The sequence below is a fragment of the Protomyctophum bolini genome (genome assembly GCF_963924005.1).
Source record: "Protomyctophum bolini genome assembly, chromosome: 10".
NCBI lineage: Eukaryota > Metazoa > Chordata > Actinopteri > Myctophiformes > Myctophidae > Protomyctophum > Protomyctophum bolini.
This window is the reverse complement of record NC_137871.1, coordinates 20,658,242-20,676,992: the sequence shown is the minus strand read 5'-3', so window position 1 is coordinate 20,676,992 and position 18,751 is coordinate 20,658,242. Positions and strand designations below refer to the sequence as shown.

Genomic DNA, 18,751 nt, shown 5'->3' with positions numbered 1-18,751 from the left:
ATGTGGGAAGTGAAGACACGGGCATCGACTGTTCTCCGCTTCACCTCCCAACGTATTAATGAATGAACCATTGTAAAGCACTTTGAGCACTTTGAGGAAAAGCGCTATAAAAATGCAATTCATTATTATTTAACCAATGGTGGAAAAAGGGGTACAGGCTTTAGTTTAGACATACTATTGGTCCGCCTGTCATTAGACCGACAACTTATCAAACCTTAATCTAACCCTATACCGCAAGCACGGGAGCAGCGCATGTTCGACTTCATGTTTAGTAAAAGTATCAATAATACTGCAATGTAGAACTATACTTCATTACTGTCACGGGGCAACCAGTGCCCTAAACTGCTCTCTATAACATGAAATGACTAATGTTTTAAACTGATGTATTGCTGATGGTCTCTCCTGCACTGCTGGTGGCATCTCCCTTGATTAGTAAGGGGCCAAGTGCTGTGCAGGGGAGGGGTGTTCTTATGCTTTGAGTAATGGTCATTGAGTTTGCAGGCTCATTTGTATTTGTTTAACTGAAACACATCTTTAGTATGTTTAGGTTACTTTTATACAATTGATTATTTATGGAAGTATTTATACGTAGTTATTGAGAATAAATGTTGCTAATTGTTCTACGTGTCCTGTGGGCTTTAACACGGGTAACAGGAGAGCTACAGGGCCTTGTGTGACCAAGGTTTAAACTGAAGAGATTCATCATCCTATTTGGTCTTGTTCAGTTGTGTATGCCTAAGTATTTATTTCATTGGTCTATTTCTGGCCAGTGTGTCATTTTGAACTTTTGATATGTGAATTTAAATTATTGTCTTTGCACTGAAGAAAACTGTCTGGAGGTTGATGGTGGAGTTTGGGGAGATTTTTTTTTTTTTACGGGGGCCAGTTTCGAATTGCAGCCGTCCGTAGATGCCCTTTGAGAGCGGTTTTGAAGGAGTCAAGGGATTTGCATGTCTTAATGACTGTTGGTAGGGCGTTCCACATTTTGGTACCATAGGAGCGAAAATAATTTAGTCCCTTGTTTGTGCCGAATCTGGGTTGTACATGGTTTGTTGCACTCCCTCTGGTGTTGTGGGTGTGGACTTCGTTAACATTAAGGAAGTATTTAGACAGGTACATGGGTATCTTGGTGGTGTATCGAATCTTGTGGACCAAAGTGGGCAGGGGTGAGGTGGGTTCGGGGGGTGAGGCCAAGTAGGAGCCTGACCAGTTTCTTTTGGGAGGTCTGGAGCCTTGTTTTAAGGGCCTTTGAGGTGCTGTGGTACCAAGAGGTGCATGCAAAGTCGAAGAAACCTTGTACGAGGGCTCCTGTTAAGGTCTTCAAGGTGTTTTTGTTGACCAGTGAGGAGATCCTGTAAACTAAGGAATCTTGTTCTTTTATTGACTTTTTTGATTACGTTGTTGGCCATTTTATCACCGGAAAGATTAGCCTCCAGGATGGAACCTAGGTATAGGTCATTTCATATTTTCGTGTGATAATATTGTCACCCACTCTAACCAAGAAGCCATCTGCCTTGCTGAGATTACTGTTTGAGAATGAGAATGGATTCAGTTTTTCCCAGGTGTAAGGATAGTTTGTTATCAGCGAGCCAGGTGCAGATTCTACCGAGTTCAGAGCTGAGGGTCTTTTCAACCTGCAGTTTGTTCCTGTCCGAGACCACCAGTGCTGAGTCATCTGCGAACAGGAACAAGTTGCAGTCACAAGCTGATGTCATGTCGTTTACATATATTAGGAACAGTAAAGGCCCTAGTATGCTTCCTTGTGGAACGCCACAGTTCACTGGGAGAGGGGAGGGGACATGCAGTGTTCCGTTCACCTCCACCATCTGTTCTCTCCCCTCCAGGTATAGGATTGCATCCAGCTCACTGATGTGCTATAAAAACCAATTGCTTTTAGCTTGTTAACCAGTATGGAGTGGTTCACGGTGTCAAAAGCCTTTTGGAGGTCCAGCATGACCTTAACGCAGTATTTGCCAGCATCCACCTAGTGTTTGATGTGGTCGCTCAAATAGAGGAGGCATGTGTCAGTGGAGTGGATGTTCTGAAACCAGATTGGAACTCGTACATTAATTTATTAGTGGCAAGATACTTTTCAACCTGTTGGTGATAACAATCTAATATAGGTATGGTTTTGCACATTCAATTCATAATTAACGTTCCAATTTTGGAGCTCTGGCTCATGGACTAAGAACCAAAAAGAACTGAACCGGTTCCCATTGGGAACCAACCGGTGGAAAAGGGGCATCAGTGTTAAGGAACCCGTTAGCGGGAGGAAGATCCATACGCAGCTGGCATGGTATGGGGCAGTATCTCTCTCACAGGCAAGACAGAACTTGAAGTTGTCATCATTGAAGGCAATATCAATACAGTGAGATATCGGGATGAGATTCTGGAGCCAGCGGTGATCCCGTATATCTTTAGAATCTGGGATTTAACGCCATCTTCCAGGATGACAACACTCTCCCCACAGAGACAGGATCATCACAACAGAGTAGAATCCATCCTCTCCACCCCAGAATTTTGGAGTGGAGAGGATGGAATGGCCTGCCGTGAGTCCAGACCTCAACTCATTTGACAAAACCTGGTTGAGGAATGGGATTCCATCCCACAGCAAAATGTGTCTAGGTTGGTTGACCAGCATGAGGTGCCAAGCTGTTGCAGCTGCTTTTGGATCGTCCAGAGTTCCCCAGAGGCGTATCTACAATAAGGCGAGGACAGGCGTCCGCCTGTACAAATCAATTTCTGGCCTGGCCAAAATCCATACAATGAGAAAATATCACACCCGTGTGAACTGAGTGGTGCAACTCCCCTCCCCTCCTCCTCTCTCTCTCTATCTCTCTCGAATTATCAGGCAACAGAGCAGCACTATCTCTCTCTGTTTCTGGCACAGCGCCCCTACTGGTACTAATAGTCATATACTGGTGCTCAGATACACATACGCACGGACATTGCTGGTTGTAGGAGTGATTGCACCACTCAAAAGAGGACAAAAACAAGACCTGAGAACTAATGGACAGCTGATTGGCCGTTGCGGTAGAGCGCGACCCTCAATCACCCATTGGAATGTAAATGCAAGCCTTTCAGCCTTTGTATCCTACTCGTCTGGCAGGTATATCTCTTTGAAAACCTTTAGTACTACGATTGTGCACGGGGACGACAATTATTAACACATGATCTTGCCTGCCCAAAACATAATTCCTGGCCACTGGAGTTCCCTAACACTGAGTGTAAAATTAAAAAGTATAAAAATGACCAATATGTTATTATAGCTATAGACAGCAGATCTAGGAATTACATGTTGGGCAGGCAAGATGTGTTGTCATCGTCGTCAGACTCATCAGGGGGGGGGGGGGGGGGGGGCTAGAACAATATTATTTTCAGATGGGGGCCAATTATTTTTTTTCTTTTTGGGGTCCTTGGGATGAATTATTTGAGAACCACTGACATATGTAGAAACATTATATGTTTTTCATAAAACTGTTAGAATTTAGAAGACATTTTGTAGAATCCCCCCCCCACCCACATGTCTGTTGTGTTTGTTTGCATCATTAGGGGCCATGATGATGACATGTGCATGGGAGCGCCCTCACTAGGCCAGCGGGCGCAGCAACGACGAACGCCGACGCGTGGCTCACCCTACCGTTCCCTCCTCCCTCCTCCCTCCCTCCCTCCTATTACTCGGCTCTCTCTGGCTGCTCCGCTCTCATTCACGTAGAAGATGGCGGACTGCGCTTCACTATTAGATGAGGAACTCTCTTCCTTCGTCTTCAATTACCTGACAGAAAACTCCGGCAGCCAGGTAGGGATTCATTTATTTGCACCCCGTCGTTCTCGGACAGCTGATCGGTTCTTCGTGCATGTTACCGTGTGTGCATTAAACGGTAAAATGTTGAGGTGTGTGTGGCTGTCATGCAGCAGCATCTCCAAGGCGAGTCGCTTGAGCCGGCGTTTGCCTGGCTTGTGCGTGCGTGTGTGAGTGTGAGTGTGTGTGTGTGTGTGTGTGTGTGTGTGTGTGTGTGTGCTTGGCGTGTGTGTGTGTGCGCGCGCGCGCGCGCGTGTGTGTGTGTGTGTGTGTGTGTGTGTGTGCGTGTGTGTGGTGTGGTGTGTGTGTGTGGCTTGCTTGACGTCTGGGTTTCACGTGGACTCTTTTTTTGGAGGAAATGTCATGAATCCGTATGAACGATATGCGCTGAAATAAAACCCACAATTCTAGCACATTCCGTCGGTTTTTTTCCAAGGGAACTTGTTTAGTATGCAGAGCAGAGGAGGGTCTTTGGGAAACTTTTGACGCATTCGTGTAACTTAAGTTATTTTGTATCGGGAAATTTCCTTCGATCTTGACACGTGGGACAAGTGGCAGACAGTGAACATGTGGAATTATTGTGTGAACTTGAAGCCGTCTGGAAGCATTGATCGCTGTTAGCCTTGAAGATTTAGACTCGTAGATCGTATTTGATAGATTCTGACAACGTCAGATTCTGACATCGTCAGAATCGATCAAATACATCTACGGGTCGGGAGTCTAAATCTTAAGGCTATGATTGCTATATTGTTGTATTAATGTCTGACAGTCTGACACTCACATGGCGTGAGTGTGTCTGTCTTTCTTACTTGAAATTGCGCAAGTCAGAAGTGCAAGGTTGAGTTGAGATCGATTCATATGCTGCTGTTATTGGTGATAGTGCGTATTTAGGGGGATCTTAACGAACCATTATACAATAGGCCTATTCATATTCCCCCAAAAAACTCATGTTGTTTGTAGCAAGCCTAAATAACTATGGGTTTAATAATGATCAGCATTTTTACTCCTTCATCTGCCGATATTTTTTTTGCCCACTGTAAATAAATAACTAAGTGAAATTGACGGGCGGCTCATCAGAGACATTATTATGCATACATAATAAATGTATGTTTATTACATGATGTTTGCAGTCCGCATGGTGCGTGTCTCTCGATCCCTCTCTCTACCCCCCCCCCCCCCTCTGTCTCTCTCTCCCCCTCTCTCTACCTCTCTCTCTCTCTCTCTCTCTCTCTCTCTCTCTCTCTCTCTCTCTCTCTCTCGGTACAAAGTTGAATAACGTGTCCTTGATCAGATATTGGTGAACAGACGCACTCAAACTCAGTCTCTCTCTCTCTCTCTCTCTCTCTCTCTCTCTCTCTCTCTCTCATGAAAACGTGTCAATGTTTTGCTCGGGTTTTTTTTTTGCTTCTTCGCACGATCGTTTCTGCGCGTCTCTGCATATGGTTGGTCGATCGTTACAAATATGCATATTTGCATACAGTAAGCTAGCCATATACATTGTCAAGATGACAGTTGAACTAACGTGCTACACACACAAGCACGAGTGACTGGACTTCTGATTCTCTGATTATTATGCCAGAATGCGCGCGGATTGGCTGTTCGATCATAATCTGATAGATTCATAATAATTATACTTTAAAAAAATCGAATATTCATTTTATTTGGTCTTTTGTGTTTTTCATATCAATGACAGGATTACGATTTGTGATGATTGCCCTCCGATAATAATGCTCGATTCTCAAATCTCAGGGACGTCACATTGGAGCTAAACAGGTTATTTGACGCGTGTGTGTGTGTGTGTGTGCGCGCGCGCATGTGTTATCCATCCTGTGGGCTATTAATATTCCCAGCAGTCACGTGCACCACATTCAAAGATAAACTGTCATGTTCAATCATCAACACATATAGACAGTAGGCTATACTATCATTGTGAAATGATGCCTCAACTGCAGTCTGCCACAACACAGTCATGATGCAATTCACACAGTCTCCTTCCGTGCATGCATCATGATGCTGGATTTATTTTGCCCTTTAATAGCAGGGCAATTAAGCGACAATCAATCATGCAAAAGCTGTGAAATGCCACTTCAATTGTGCTTTATGTATTGTTTGGTCCATTGAATTAATACACGCACACGCACACACACAAAACAAACAAAAAGAGAAAAGAAGAAGTTGACATTAATGGCTGTTTCTTTTTATTTGTTTCCCCCCCACACGTGTTTCCCACTTTCTACATGTAAGGTACAGCACCATAATTTGATTGCATAAAGGTAATCTATTTTACAAACGACACAATACGCTAACATTTACACAAGGGCGATTAGGTTTTGGTCTGTGGTTCTCTCTCTCTCTCTCCCCCTCTCTCTCTCTCTCTCTCTCTCTCTCTCTCTCTCTCTCTGGTCATTGTAATACTAGTACGCTGTCCTCGTGACTGGGGTTATTGCTGCAGTCATGTGCCTGCTCTGCGTAGTAGTGGGAGGGGAGGGGGCCATGACGTAGGCTAGTGACAGCAGCCCTCCCTTTCTGGGAGGCATCATGTGACTGAGCTGCCTCTCTCTCAATCCCCTGGTTGCTCTTCAGTGGCGCTGCTGCACTTTGACTGTAAATAGCCTACAGAACCATTTTCTACATGAATGTGTGGATGGATGCATATCCCCCAATATTTATCAAACAATACAACTGTATGTATTGTAAACTGCAGTCAGTGCCTTTATTTTAAGAGGTCTCATGTCAGCCCCAGGGGCCTATCTATCCAAACTGACTTTTCCAAACGTTACCACCAGCAGAGATGCGTGTTTGCGGTGTCAATACATCACCTTGACGTCAAAGCACAGATTTGTGTTGTGTCGTAAACATGACACATGCACACCGTAATATATCACACTAGCATTTACTAGTTATTATTCTAGTTGCTGATCATATGCTCCTCTTGTGCAAAATAACTGGAGTGCAGCACTCGCAAGCTTCCAAGATCACCAGCACTGTCTGCAACTCATGCAATAGTAAAGAGCAGAGTCACAATTAATTAACCCACACATATGTAGGCTACTAATCCTACGAAAGATCATATTTGAAACGTGCAGTCTATACGGTCTTGCATGATTGTAGCAACATATGTTGTACACCACAGTAGTATTTGAGTAAAATACAACCTACATTGGAACCACATACAGTACATAACACCAGGGATTTGGGTAGGGTAACAACAACACACACAACTACCCAAAAACTCATCACTCCAAAATGGACACCATGGTTGGATTTATACTATTTTATAGCCAACATGTTCCCAAAACAGAGGTGACGAGTCACAAGTTCAATCTCCACTGTGACTGAGTTTTGACTTCACGAGTGTGTATAAATCCCAATTATACCTGTTTGCTTTTAGTCAAATAATAATATGATGATTTTGCTTATTTTTTAAATTTTATTTTGATCACTCGTTTGAGGTCTAGCAAGGCCTGGCCGGTGTTTTGCGCCAGTCAAGAGGATTGGCCAGCCAGAGAGATCAAGTATAAGAGTAAGACCTTACTTATGCCTAATTTGTACCATGTTGTCCCACCACACCAAAATAGCAGGTGTACAAGGGGCTATTTGCAGCACGGACGACTATCGGACCTTAACCTTAACCAATAATCACCATGGACTTCTATAACGGGACACAAGCCATATCTAGATTCTGTGTTACTGCTGACAGAGAGAGAGAGAGAGACAGACACAGTGCGTGTTCCGATTTAGTCTAATCCAGCAAATGTAGACATTTATCAGCAAGCCCTCAATGCATTAAAGTGTCTGTAACTCTGGAAATATATATATATTTTTTATAAAAAACAAGCTTGGGCAATATTGATCAGTTAGTGCATTAGTACACATGCTTTGTGTCCTGTTGCGTCTTGTTGCAGATTTTGAGAGCTAAAGTGTGTGTGTGTGTGTGTGTGTGTGTGAGCTGTGTGTGTGTCCGTCCTCTAGCTTAGAGGACACACACGTTGGTCGTCAGCTCAGCTGTGACATTACTAGCGGAAGTCATGCAGTCTCACTGACTACATTTAGAACACTGTTTCCCAAACACTGGCTCATGACCCATTTGTGGGTCACGGCCAACATTTTATGGGTTCCTTTATTTATTCCTTTTTTTTTAAACAAACAAAAAAGTATATTATATCCAACAGTACTTTCATTTCATGACGAAATCAAAGAAAAATCTAAGAAATTCCATACATTAGAAAACAAATGTTTAACCCATTTAGACCTGAGGACGATTCTACAAATCCTGACAGTTTCCTGAAAAACCCATGTGTTTCTGTCAGTCGTTCTCAAACATTTTCATATCAAGGACCCCCAAATATATATGAAATTGGCCGCCGACCCCCATCTGAAAATGTGTTGTTCCAGGGGTTCCTCCCCCCCCCCCCCCCAAGAAAATGTATATTCAAAGATTTGCACGACATTCCCCGGGTTCCCGTCCTGAATGGCATGGGCTAAGAAGTAGTGAGCTTTGTAGATCTGCTCAGTCAGTGCTTCAGTCGTTGGAGAGTTCCGGGCAATCATCATCTAATTTCTCTTTTTGGGTCACAAGCTAAAAAGTTTGGGAGCCACTGATTTAGAGACTGACCTGCCAAATGTGCCAATTATACTACGTCTGCAGGCAGGCAGGCAGGCAGGCAGAGAGACACGCAGACAGACACGCAGACAGACACGCAGACAGACACGCAGACAGACATACAGACAGACAGACAGACAGACAGACAGACAGACAGACAGACAGGCCTCAGTAAAAGCTGGTGGACTCTGCAAGTGTTGAAATGGAGCAATCTTGTATTGTGTAATAATGCCTTTCGTTATGTCCATGCTCGTACATTATGAACCCCTCCTATTTTTCCTTCACTATTTCTCTCGTCCTCATCTCTCTCTCTCTCTCTCTGTCTCTCTCTCGCTCTCTCTCAACATTTTCTTCCACTCCTTTTTTGTCCATATGATTCCCTGTCCTCCTCTCTCACTTCTTCTCTCTCCTCTTTCTCCACCCTCTCTCTGTTTCTGCCCCCCCCCTCTCTCACTCTCACCCGTGGCCACGCACGCACGCACGCACGCACACACGCACACACACGCACACACTCCCTCTCAGTCTGTGTCGTGATGTAGAGTGCTGCAGTGCTATGTGTTCCGTTTCTCTGATACAGAATGACTCACCTGTCCCTCCGACTGGCTACCCAGGGCACGCACGCACGTGCACGCACAGCCTTGATTTTGACGGCAAATTTTGATTTAAAATGTTGTCTTTTTAATAATTTTAGTCACCTGGAATGTTTTAGCGTTATAGTCCAGTTTCAGTCGACTACATGTCATAAGATTTTAGTCGACTAAAAGGAGTTTTGGCGGGCCTTGATGCCGTCGTAATGGCTAATTTTATACGTGCTGAAAATAGCAGAATGGATGAAATATAATATCACCATTCTTTATCAAGCAGTATAACGATCCACGATATTATCACGATTCATTTTCACGTTGGTTTTTATGGTTACCGGTATATATTTGTCACGTTACTTTGAGGTAACAAAATCTAAAAGAAACAAACAGTAGCAGACCATTTATATCAAAATACATATGTTGGTCGAACAAAACCGTCCACCCCTGCTAAGGGCGAGATTGGACGAGATAAGGGTTTATAATGTTTAATAATAATGATTTTTACTGGCTCTTGGCGTCATCGTCACCAGGCAACGCTTTCCTTCCGCTTTGGTGATGTCATCGATCATTTTCCTTTGTTTATTCCAGACCTAGTTTGATGAGGGCCATGCAGGTGGGCCGAGCCTTCATTTTCGGGCCTGTTGAGAACTCTAGTTTTCGCCGGCTGCACAAATAACTTTGTATGGGGATGATGATGTCATAGTGATGTCACGAGACCTGGGCACAATATATATGGGCTTTCCCCATGTATGGGCGTTTTAATATCGTCCCTGATGATGTCATAGTGATGTCACGAGACCTGGGACAATATTGTGAATACGATTGTCAGTGACAGATTGAGTCATGTGACGTGAATGATGTGACTGACGTGACAAAAACGCATGATTTCATAGTTATCTGCGGCCTTCGGTCGGAATAATACACGGTATCTCTAAAAATGCATATCGTGGAGACATTGTGTCGTCTCCGATGGTATTTATCACCATATGGCGACACCCCTATGCGCGTACGTAATAGGTGCACTGCACACGCACAGGCTTTTCTGCCATTCACTTGATTATACTTCTATATCTAAATTATATATACGGAAGGTTGAACTGACCCCATAGCACAGAGTAAGACGTGACAGCCAACGGATTGTGCTGGTTTTATGCAGGCTTAAATCACGCAGGCAGCAGCAGGGATTTTATTTATGACTTCATGACATGCAGTGTTTTACTGTGTCATTCCATCCTTTCCGTCCATTAAGTCCTATAGTCCATGTTGTGTCTTAAGTGTTTAAATCAGTGAGACAGACAGACTGAAACGTTGGTCGTAAAATCACTGATAAAACTGATTAGAGATGGACTGATGTTTCCTTAGTCATAGTTGATGTTGAACAATATCAGGCTGTTCGCTGCTGATGTATTGACAATGATTGGACGTGTGTGTGTGTGTGTTTGTGTGTGTGTGTGTGCGTGTGCGGCTGTGCGCGTGTGTGTGCGTGGGTGCGTCTGTGCGTGTTCATCCAGCGTGTTATCATCCATATTATGTGGACTATAGTGTTAATGTAAGTAACACTGTAACACTGTACAGCAATGCAGAGAAATGTTGTAGAGTAGCCATTACCGTGTATGTGCGCACGTGCAACATGGTTATGCGTATTGAGTGCTCTATAGCTAGCTGTAACCTTTGATGCCAAGCAGGTTTGAGCACTGCAGATGATAGATCACGAGTAATTAATTATTGATAGGCGCTCACCTGCCTCACAGTTTGCTAGATAGCAACAGCACCGTACGCACACACGCGCGCATACACGCACGCACGCAGGCAGGAACACAGGCGATGCGCACGAACACACACACACACACACACACACACACACACACACACACAGTCAGTAAACACTGAGACTTGACTGAGCATCTTGAGCTTCAGAACACACACACACACACACACACACACACACACACACACACACACAACCGCAAGTCCCTGGAGGCATGAGCCTGTAAGCCGGAAGGATGATGCATCCCATGGGACTTAGCATGAGGAAAGGAACCCATATTCCCATCCTTCCATCTTTCCGTCTCTCTCTCTCTCTCTCTCTCTCTCTCTCTCTCTCACACACACTTAAGTCTAAATGTATACTTTACTCCCGGCCGACAATAACCGCTTTTGAACGTGACGTTGTGTCACAAATCTGTGTCGTGACGTGACAGGTGCACGCGTACGCACGCACATACGCTCTTGGCACAGTAGTGATGTCCAAACGGCTCCTATATTTATGGGGTGTGGACCAACACGTCCATGATGGCTCCAGAGAGAGAGAGAGAGAGAGATATGCAGATGAAGAAGAGTGAGATGAAGGAAAACTATAACAATGTTTGACATTCGAAAGAAGGAGCAATGAGATCGGAGAGAGAGACGGGGCGTGTGTGTGTGTGTGTGTGTGTGTGTGTGTGTGTGTGTGTGTGTGTGTGTGCGCGTGTGGGGGGGGGGGGGGGCAGTTGCTTGTTATTCATTGCTTGGTCTCGAAGCATCTCTTAATTTATATGAAAACAGATTAGTGGTGTCAGGCTGGCGGTCGCCTTGCTGCTGCTCCTGGTGACTCAACCCAGCGAACCCCATGTGGGACTGGACCACATGTCCTCTCTCCTGGCCGTCCATGGAGGCTGTATGCTGAGCAGCAGCAACGCACGCACGCACACTCACTCGCATGCACACACACACACACACACACACACACACACACACACACACACACACACACACACACACACACACACACACACACACACACACACACACACACACATCTTGAATACAGATTAAACAATTTGAATGCCAAGAGTGACTTCCTGTACCTTCATTTTTGCCCGCAGTGTCATCTGTTTTTTTTTTCTTTTTGGTTTGTTTGTTTGTTTTTCCCCTAAACCCAGATCGTGACAGAACGTGACAAATGTGTGTGTGTGTGTGTGTGTGTGTGTGTGTGAACAGTAGTTGTGTGTGTTTATGTCACTGTTGTGTCTGACATGATACTGTAATGATCACATGTACAGTACCTATACAGTATGTGTGCTACTGTTCTTTGTGTTTTAACACCCAGTTTCTGCTTAACCCATTCAGGACGGGAACCCCCTTTTGGTGTTTTAAGCCTACTTTAGCTGCACAATCTTTTTTTTATTAGTGAAAATTAGTGCAATTTCATACTGTATATATATTTTGGGGTCTTCGACGTTTGAAAACCACTGCTATAGAAACAGGTTTTTCAGAAAACAGTCATGAATTAGAAGCGCGATTCAAATGTGTTTTTTCCATCATGTGCATTTGTCTGTAATTAAATAATTAATTAAAATGAATCAGTTAAAGTCCCAGCCTTATTTTATTTACATGAAAAATAGCATATCTAAATAAAATGGCCGTGCAGTGTTTGTGTGAGCTTCCATTGCCGCCAGCACGTGACACCGGCAAAGTACAAATTGGGTTCATGTACAAGTATATACACACATCTACATAGTACTGTAGTTAATGTGCAGGACGTTTGTGTGCATGTGTGTCTTTGTACTGTATGTACTGTATGCATGTGAGTGTGTGGCACTGTGGCTGCGTATACTGTATGTCCTCAAATAACCTCTAAACAGGTATGTTTGTATGCAGCCCACATGTACATATTTGTTGTGATATTGATGGTGTCAACATGAGTGGCAGGCTGTCTCTCAGTCTTGCGCACACACACACACACGCCAGCTAATTTATATTCCTTTGGGGAATGTAAAATGTAAACATGTTAGAAGGTGGGCAGGTGGCCTAGATCAGTGGTTCTCAAAGTGTCGTCCAGGGACCCCTCAGGGGTCCTTGAGAGAGTTCTAGGGGTTCCCCATAGTTAGGAACCAAATGGACCTTTATGGGACTGTAACAAATTTGTGCAATCTCAGAGTTAAATTAACATTTATTTTACAATATAAATTGGGGGTCCGAGAGATATAAATGCCAATATATGGCTATGGGCCCCCCATAGCCTAATGCAGGTCAAACTAGGGGTCCTTTCAAATGAAAATGGTTGAGAGTCACTGCTAGAACTGTAAAAATCCTCTCTTATGGGGGTGTCCTTGGCATACCTTTTCAAATGTTGGTCCGTGGGCTAATAAGTGTCAATTTGGGCGTCCTTCCTTGACATGAAAACGTCAGCGGCCACCTTCCTTTTGTGGCGGTGCAGGGACCGACAGAACAGCGAGAATGAATGGGGGAAGAATTGAACCTGAGTGTATCTGTGAAAGGGATGGCCATTTACAAAGCCTGATGCCCCCCATTCACTGCTGTACAGTACCTGTTCCCCCCTCGCACTGTGTGTCTCTCTCCATCTTCCACCTTCTCTCCATTTGCAGTGTTTTGTCTAGACTAGCCTGCTGTCGTGTGAGTTCAGTGGACAGACAGACAGACAGACAGACAGACAGACAATCAAACTGTCAGTCAGTCAGTCAGATGGACGGAAATGGTTAGTAATGCTGGATAAGAGTCTGGATGGAGGATTGGGCAGACATCCAAACTACTGGCTCCATCATTCATCACTCCTTCACTGCCTGGCCCAAACACTGTAGTCTGCTAAAGATGGGACACACATCTCTCAATTCAATTCAACTCAAAGGAGCTTTATTGGCATGATACAACATATGTTTACATTGCCAAAGCAAAGGTGGAAACAGATCTGTGTTACATTAACACTTTGAGTAATACTATCTTGTGAATACTATAAAAAAGATTGTGCATTTTCTGTCAGAGATCCAAATAGGAGACATTAGCGTCATACTTTTGAAAGTTGACAGCAGTATATCAATGTTTTAGCATTCATTTGGTTATAAACATTTGCGTGATTTTCAAACTCTCCTTGGATGATGATCTCATGGGCTCCATAGCGCTGGCTCCACCTATATGGCAGCAGACGGCACAATACTTTGCCAGCATTTCTGCTAGACATGCTCCGATCAAAATCTCCCCTTACGCACAAGATCGGTATCGGCCGATCATGAGAAAAACAATCGTGATTGGGATCGGTCCCAAAAAACCTGTTTGGGAGCATAGGCTCAACTCATGTAACTTTGCACTTTATGTAGACATAGCACATCATAGTGTACCGGTTACACATTAGTTTCATTATAGATATTCCACTGTTAGGTTCTTAAGCTTAAGTATGATTTATGATGACTATTCTTATGTATTTGATGTATTACCATGTTTTTCTGTTCTTGCTTACTTTAAATCGCTCTGGATTAAGAGCGTCTGCTAAATGCCTTAATTGTAAATTGAGCATAGAGTGTAATCCCAATATGAAGGACCATCCCTAGTACATTCTTTGCATGGTTCTGCTGCAATGCAGTTCCGTTTTCCAAATAGTTTCCAGCCAGTTTTATCAACACCGACATTGAATAATTTAGATGTCAGGAGGACTCAGCGAGCGATCGTCTAGGCTAGACGTGAAGGGTCAAAGAGGTGCTTCAGTCTTTCACAACATCAATGTCATATTAGCTGACACCACGTCTGCAGTCTGTTCTACCAGCAATTACTTTGCTCTGCCTTGTGCTGCTGGCTGCCACACCCTTGTGTGTGTGTGTGTGTGTGTGTGTGTGTGTGTGTGTGTGTGTGTGTGTGTGTGTGTGTGTGTGTGTGTGTGTGTGTGTGTGTGTGTGTGTGTGTGTGTGTGTGTGTGTGTGTGTGTGTGTGTGTGTGTGTGTGTGTGTGTGTGTGTGTGTGTGTGTGTGTGTGTGTGTGTGTGTGTGTGTGTGTGTGTGTGCGTGTGCGTGTGCGTCGTGGTTGGACAAGATGAGGGCCTTGTGCCTTCTCCCGTCTCTCCCATGAAGGGCACAGGTTTGCAACTCTCCAGGGTGTTATTGGAAACCAGACAAAAGGTTAGAGGAGAAATAGCAAAGTACATAGGACGTGATGGGGTTTGTGTAACACACACACACACACAGGTCCACAAACATTCACATGCACGTGCCTATGCCAGCCTACTGTACCTACTGGACAGCCTTGGCAACCAGGTGCCAACAAGAAGGCAAGCTCAGGCTAGTATGGACATGAAGCTTAGCACACATGCACACACACACACGCATGCACACACACGTATGCGCACGCGCGCACACACACACACACACACACACGCACACGCAGACTAACAAATAATCTTGTGTAGTCAGTCAGCAGTCCCTAACAGTAAGAGTTATTCCTGTTCACTCACTGTTTTGTAACATTATTTCCCTACAGCCAGCTATACTGAGACTAACGGTAACGTACTTACATATTAGTTACTGAGTTAGCTGCAGTACATACACAGCACTCTGTCTCATCGTAAACCAATCTGTCCAATTCAATCACATTCTGATTCAATTAGCCCTTCGCTAAGTCCCTCCCCAACCTGTCCTTGTCCAATAGGCACGTTAGCAGCGAGGAGACAGGGCAAACTGTCCTTCACACCCACTCAGGTGCATGTTAAATTATGGGATTTCTACGTAATATAAATAATCGATCGTTTCAGTAGCAAGAGCTTCAAAATATCTTCTAAATCTAGTCAACCAGGCCTGCAGTAGGCTATGCACTGGTCACAATGTGCATGACATTATTTAAATAAACTATAGAAATACGAGGAAATGACAGAGGGAGAAACAGTATATTAATGACTGCCCGACAGGAGTTTTCATGTTGCACGGTAAGACTATGGTCATTAGTATTATTGCCTTCATCTGGGTGGGTCAGACGTGTAGCTCTGAGCTTGATTGATTGAAATATTTATTAACAGTTTGTAGAATTACAGTACATTTTAAGCACAAACTCAATACAGAGACTGTTAACTGTGAGTGGACGACCCAATTAAGCATTACACTTGTTTACAACAGGGTCCACATTGTTCAATTCATCAAAACATTTAGAGACATACAAATAGACACTTCTATGTAGTTAAAGAACAGAACAGGAATTCATCATGTAGGAAGCAAAAAGGGAAAGGATACATATACAGTGAGGGGAAAAAGGGGGGGGCGGTGGGGGGGATTCAGATTTTACAGAGGCCAGTTTCGAATTGCAGCCATCGGTAGGTGCCCTTTGAGAGCGGTTTTGAAGGAGTCAAGGGATTCACATGTCTTAATGACTGTTGGTAGGGCGTTCCACATTTTGGTGGCATAGGAGCGAAAATAATTGAGTCCCTTGTTTGTGCCGAATCTGGGTTGTAGCTGATGAAAGCTTGTCCTGCATAGGAACAGTAGCTAAACTATTTGGATTGGCATTGGATTAACATGATGTTCCAGATGTAATACTTTTGGTTCCAACAATCATTATTTTTCCTTTGTGACATTAGATCAGACACGGTTCTGTTTTGAGGTCAAAATGTCTGTGTCGATCTGTCTGAGAGACGAGGAGGGCGCCTACTGTGTTACGCGATCTACACAAATGAAACCACCAAATGAAACCAGTTTGAGAACCACTGATATAGAAACATAGTTTTAGTCTGATTTTGAATCGGCCTTAGGTCTAAATGTTGGTATTGTGCTGACAGCCGTGTCTGCATCAGTCTCACTCGCCATCCAGGGCACTCACTGTAAAACCCTGAGTGTTCATTTCATTCTGTATAGTATACAAATCTCTTCTAGGTCCATTTGGTTCTTCCAATCTCTGGATTCTGCAGTGCAATGACCTCGCACCTTTCTAGGAGGGTCATTTCTACTTGGTTGCACGGCCGGCGCACGGTGTTGCGCACCGCAACGCACCGCAAACAGCCAATCCACAAGCTCGGCTGTTTTCCGTACGCGAGGTGGCGGGAAGCCATGTATAAATCAAGGCATAATAGAACCTGATAAGTTGACAGTTGGAAATAGACAATGGCTCGGGGCGAGTATATGTTCCTCTCTTTCAAATTGACTGCACACGCCTGTGCACGCAAGCAGACACACACACACACACACACACACACACACACACACACACACACACACACACACACACGCATACAGCTAGCTTATTGCTAGGAGGATGATTTTTCTCTTTCTTATTCAAGTGTGTGTGCTATTTTTAGACTCTGTACCTGGTAGGCTATTTCTGCAGATGTGTGTGTGTGTGTGTGTATACTGTATAATATACAGTGTATATTATGTGTGTTTTATGTATTTGCGTGTGCGTACGCAGACACTCGCACGTCTATGTAAGTTATAAATAGTATCTGTGGCACAGCTCGGCAGCGGTGGTCACATGATCCATCATCATATTGTGCGTGTGCGTGCGTGTATCCGTTCGTCTCCGTTTGTGTGTGTGTTTTATAACGATAGTTTTGGGGCTTTTCTGACTTTATTGGATAGTACAGTGTGACAGGAAACGTGGAGAGATACAGGGAGTCGACACGCAGCAATGGCTGTCGGGCTCTGGAGTCGAACACGCGACTTGCTGTCCGGCTGCATTACTCAAAACCTTTTTTTTATGGGTGCTATGTCCCTCCTATGTCCGCCTTTGAGTGTGTCTGTAAACACAACATTTGTCCTAACACAAACATTAAATGCCATTGAAAATGAATGGCCATTTTAAAGTGTTTGTGTAAACACAAACATTGAAGACAAAAGTGTGGACGCAAATTGTGATTGGCCGGAATGAGATGATGTATGATGATAAGAGCGCCCCTCACTTCACACGGGTTAGTGAGGGAGCAGAGCGGATATGGAGGGGCAGGTTGTCCCAGAGTCTATAGGGCTAGTGAGGGAGCAGAGAGGATTTGGAGGAGCAGGTTGTCCCAGAGTCTATAGGGCTAGTGAGGGAGCAGAGAGGATATGGAGGGGCAGGTTGTCCCAGAGTCTATAGGGCTAGCCGCTGCAAAGGCCCAGTCACCTCCTGTCTTACAGTCCGCTAGTTTTGAGCCTATTTGTGGTAACCATAACCACTAGGGAGGCCATCGGTGTCCGCGTGAGTTTGACCCATGTGTGTCATGACCTGCTTGTGAAATCATGATCAACCACCAATATAGTAATTATGTCCCTGGCCAGTGGAGGCATGGATGGGAGATATGAGCAAGAAATGTGTAAAAACACACGTTTGTGTATTATTATTATTAATATTAATATTAATGTGTATACAAGCTCTACTGCATTTACGATAGGTGCATTTGCTGTCATCAGAAAATAAAATCTTTGACAGGGACTGGGGAGAGAGGATACAGTCTCTAGAGAAAGAACTTGGCATGAACTTGGCATGTATCCGCTACAGCGCTAATGCGAAAGGATTTCACTCAAAGCACGCACGCACGCGCACACAGACACACACACACACACACACACACACACACACACACACACACACACACACACACACACACACACACACACACACACACACTTTGTCATACCTGACTGTCTAGTAGTAAATAATGGAATACATTGCAACCAGAGTAGGGCGTGTTCCTCTATTTAACTTCTCTAAGTCAGCAGGCCATTATGTTCCAAAGTTGTCAGTATCTAGGAGACTAGAGTATTAGGAAGAGGGCTAATTCAAGGTCACTTGAAGTAGAGTGGATTGTCCACTTTATTATAATAATGAATTGCATTTGTATAGCGCTTTTCCAACTGCTCAAAGCGCTTTACAATGGTTCATTCATTCATACATTGGGAGGTGAAGTGGCAAACAGTCGACGCGTAAAAATGAAACCAAATGGACCCGTACGCTATCAAGAGTTAAATTATTGTTAAAAATCTGCATTACTTAGTCTAGATAATTCGAGAATGCAGAAGAATTGTTCATTTGATCAACATT

At 44.1% G+C, this 18,751-nt stretch overlaps 1 protein-coding gene across 1 annotated transcript in view; it reads left to right on the top strand.

Moving 5' to 3' along the window:
• The first annotated feature begins 3,698 nt into the window (after nucleotides 1–3,698).
• Nucleotides 3,699–18,751, top strand: part of ppargc1b (peroxisome proliferator-activated receptor gamma, coactivator 1 beta) — a 119,161-nt gene continuing 104,108 nt past the window's right edge. The window contains exon 1 of the mRNA XM_080773972.1: nucleotides 3,699–3,799. Coding sequence (XP_080630098.1) covers nucleotides 3,719–3,799 — 81 coding nt within the window. The 5' untranslated portion in view covers nucleotides 3,699–3,718. The remainder of the gene's footprint in view (nucleotides 3,800–18,751) is intronic.